This window comes from Chaetura pelagica, unplaced genomic scaffold (genome assembly GCF_000747805.2).
Source record: "Chaetura pelagica isolate M959 unplaced genomic scaffold, ChaPel_1.0 scaffold183, whole genome shotgun sequence".
NCBI lineage: Eukaryota > Metazoa > Chordata > Aves > Apodiformes > Apodidae > Chaetura > Chaetura pelagica.
Genome location: NW_009952706.1, coordinates 339,113 through 343,194, shown reverse-complemented (window position 1 = coordinate 343,194; position 4,082 = coordinate 339,113). Strand labels below are relative to the sequence as shown.

General features: G+C 53.8%; 1 protein-coding gene across 1 annotated transcript in view; it reads left to right on the top strand.

Moving 5' to 3' along the window:
- The window catches only part of NRG2 (neuregulin 2), a 184,945-nt gene that overhangs the window by 176,735 nt on the left and 4,128 nt on the right, over positions 1-4,082 (top strand). The window contains exons 11-12 of the mRNA XM_009994223.1: positions 1,073-1,297; positions 2,495-3,075. Coding sequence (XP_009992525.1) covers positions 1,073-1,297; positions 2,495-3,075 — 806 coding nt within the window. The remainder of the gene's footprint in view (positions 1-1,072; positions 1,298-2,494; positions 3,076-4,082) is intronic.

Genomic DNA, 4,082 nt, shown 5'->3' with positions numbered 1-4,082 from the left:
CCTCCCTTCCCCAGCCTCTGGTACTGGCTACCTGCCACCTAATCTTCCTGAGTCAAGTGCAGCAAGCAGGTGTTTCTTGAAGTCATGCCAGAGGCAAACTGCTGGCATCATCAGGCTCCGTTTTACTGGATCAGCACCTCTAATGAGGACACCGTTTGAAGTTACAAATGAGTGTAGTGGTTGCAGCCGAGCATGTGCCTGGAGCCTTCAATAATTAACAAGTTCTTGGGAAGCTTTAATGAGGTCTGCTCTCCTCTGGAAACATCCACCCAAAATCCTCTGCTGGCACAAGTCCATCTGGTGCAGTTTAGGAGGCCAGAGCAGTTGCACTAATGGATCACGTTTCTGCTATGGAGAGGGGTCAGCCTGGTGGCTGTGGCACGGGTGGCCCACCTGGTGTGCACCTGGCCCCATGCATCCCTGATGAGTCCTCAAAGGCTGTCATCTTGGCACCAAGACTAGGGCAGGTGGAGCTCCAAGTGCTCAGCAAGGTCTACCCAACTTAATGTCTTTGTCCAGCACGTTTTGCTGCCAAAATCTCTTATAAACCAGTGGTAACTGAACATCCAGACCTTCCTCTGATCTGATCTTCTGCTGCTGATGATGAAGTGTGGGTGTTTGAGTGGGTGTTTTTTTTTCCTGCCTCCTTTCTGGTAGCCTTTCTGAAGGGACTGTCACTTGGCAATGCAGGTGGCACATTTGAAGATCTTTTGTGGACTTGCCTTAGCACGGCTGGCGTGTTGCTCCACACCCAGAAGTCTCTGCAAGCACAAAGCAGAACTGCTCTGGCCTCCCTCCAGGGAATGTCCCATCCCTGGCCACTGGGAGAAGGTGTGATAAACACCTGGTATGCACTGGTTTACCTTTCTTTACCCTCTAATCATATTCCGAGAAGCAGCAAAGAAAGGCAAACCAAAAGGCAGAGGTGGGCAGTGAGGCATCCCTGGACAGATGTGTCCTACAGGGAAAGGGGATGCCAGTGCAGAGCAGAGTGTGAGCTGTGCCTGCCTGCAGCTCTGTGGAGCTTGGTGAGGTTTCCCTGCTCACTGTGCACCTGCGGTTCGGTCCACAGACATGAAAGCCACACCTGGAGCTTGGAGCGGACAGAGAGCCTGACTTCAGATTCCCAGTCTGGGATCATGCTGTCCTCGGTGGGAACCAGTAAATGCAACAGCCCTGCGTGCGTGGAGGCGCGGGCGCGGCGCGGGGCCGCCTTCTGCATCGAGGACTCGCGGAGGCCCACGACGCAGTATCGCGACTCGGTGGATTCCCTGCGGGACTCACCGCACAGCGAGAGGTCAGAGCCCCCTGCTTGGTGCCCTCTGAGCTGGATGCAAAACGTTTGCCTCTGCCCGGCTGCAGTCCCGTGCTGGCTCCAGCTCTGGTCCTACCAGAGGAAGCCGTACCCCAGGAGACCACTGTGGTAGGGGCAGCAGCAAGTGCTGCACCCTGCTTACCTGGTGACAAAGTAGGTTTGGAACACAGGGATGACAGGAATGGAAAATACCTGGCTGCACTCAGCAACTGAGCACGCCCCAGGCAGCTTGCTGGGCTGGCATCTCAAGCAGGGTCTGGCCCCCAGGTGTATGGGAAAAATCTCTGGATGGCCTGGTGAGCAGGGATGGTGTATGTGGGCAGAGCTTTGGACAGGACTCTGTATGGCCCAGCCTGCTGGGGAATACAACTGCAGAGCTGAGACAGCATCAGCTAGGGACACACAGCAGCAGTCCTCCTCTTCCTGGGTCTGGGTGCCTATGGGGCATAAGCACATCTCCACCCTTGCTCCATGGTGGGTAGCCATGGGTGACCTGGGTGGCCACTTTGGGGCAGTTACCCTTCAAGGCAGTGGGACTTGTCCATGGAGAAAGTGGAGAAAAGCAGCATCTCCTGCTCTCGGTTTCTGTCCCTGGTCCATTTAGGCAGGCTGACCCAGCTGGTACAGAAGTCTCCTTAGAAAGAGGTGGTGCTGAAGGAGGGGGTGCTTAGAGAGGGGCCACACACTGATGTTGTCACTAGAGTAGACCAAAGTGGTAGATGCCTTTTTTGAGACCAAAGATTTTTGCTAAGTTACAGGAAGCAAAGCCCAGGCTTTCTCTATCTGTGGCCTGAGCAGGGGGAGGGCATTCTGGGGACCTTCCTCGGATATAAGTCTGGCAGCTCTGGAGGGAACAGCTGGCAGGCAGACAAGAGGCAGGGAAGTCTTGACTCAGCCAGCTGGGAGGTGCAGTAAAGTTTGAAGTGATGTAGGGTGGGAATCGTACACAGTCCCTTGGGGGAGTCCCATGGTGCATGGTGCCCAAGTGCCCACCAAAGCCAGTAGTGCACAGTGGTGTCTGGTACCTCCACCTGGTTGCTCAGGAGATGCTGAACTCCAGGACCAGGAGCACTGGAGGCCTCTTGGGTCCCCACACCGGGTGCTGGGCAGAGCACGGGCACAGTGGGAGGTTTCGGGGAGGTTGGTCAGTGTACCAAACCAAGGTGTTGCTTCTTTCAGGTACGTGTCGGCCCTGACCACACCAGCACGCCTGTCGCCTGTCGACTTCCACTACTCGATGGCCACACAGGTACCCACCTTCGAGATCACCTCCCCCAACTCGGCGCACGCCGTGTCCCTGCCGCCGGCGGCCCCCATCAGCTTCCGCGTGGAGGAGCAGCAGCCCCTCCTGCGGCGCTACCAGCTCCCCTTCCAGGACACGCAGAGATACGACAGCTACTACCAAAGGAAGACCTACCTTAATGACAGCATGGGGAGCCTGCCCTCCAGCCCCTTCCGCATCACAGAGGACGACGACTACGAGACGACGCAGGAGTACGTCCCAGCGCTAGAGCATCCAAAGAAAACAGCAAGCAGCAACAGGCGGTGGAAAAAATCCAAACTGAACGGGCATGTCCCTCACAGAGCCAGAACCGTCCGGGACTCCTTCTCCTTCAGCAGCGCCTCTTACAGTGAGTCTGACGAGGAGCTGGTGGCCGAGAGCACCCCGTTCCTCAGCTCACAGAACAGTGACGCGGCGCACATGGGGTCGCCGCGGCTCCAGGGAGACAGCCGGACTCAGCACCCCCGGCACGGCACCCGTGCCCCCCCACCCAACCCACCCAAGCCTGCCAACCCGCAGACAGAACCCGCATGGAGGAGGGAATCGGAAACACAACGGAACAAACAAAAAGAAATATTTTTATTTTCTATAAAAGAGGGGGAAAAAAAAAAGAAAAAAAAATATAACGAATAAAATGTTTTATTTTCATTTTAGCAAAGTTGTCTTATAATAGCTAACGGCAATGACTTTTTTATAGGGAATCTCTATTTATATGTAATGTCTTGATTTACAGCTTCTGAGAAAAAAAAAGTAAAAAAGAAAAAAAAAAAGAAACAGAAGAAGAAAAGGAAACAAACAATAAAGTAAAAAAAAAAAAAAGTGGGCCAATTTTTGACTACTTAAAAATAGAAAACAAAACTATCGTGGTGCCTTTTGCTGTATGCTAGTGCTGGGATTCATGCCGAGGATTCTGTTTCAGTAGCAATTTTAAGATCATAGATTTTTGTTTGGGAGCCAACGTGTCACAAGGGCACTCTCCCGTTGGGAGAAAGCAGCCCTGCCACTTTGCCCCACACCCTGCTATTAATGATCTTATTCTTTAAGGTATCATTTAAACACACATCAAGGACATGAGTGGGAGCATTCCATTGTCATGTCCAACAGGGCTCTGTCGTGCCCTGTGAAATAATTGTATTGTTGCTTAAATCAGGAGAAAAAGAAACCCAACAGCACTGTACTGAAATGCAGAAATGATGTTTCTTTTGCCACACAGGCAGGGAGAGAACATGAAGCGGTGCAGCAGCAGCAGCTCTTGCAATACAGCTGCCAGGCTGTGGCCATGTCACCTGTGGGTCTGACGCTGGGTTTGTGCCAGCTGGGGGTCAGGCAAGGCAGAAACCAGTATGGAGGTGGTGAAATCACATCCCATCCCATGTGGTTGGATCCTGGCAGGTTGGCCCCGGGTGGGCGCCATCCAGCTGCAGTGCCTGGTGGCTGTGCCAGGGCTGTGCTGACTGCAGTGTCCCCTTGGCTGAGCCTGCAGCC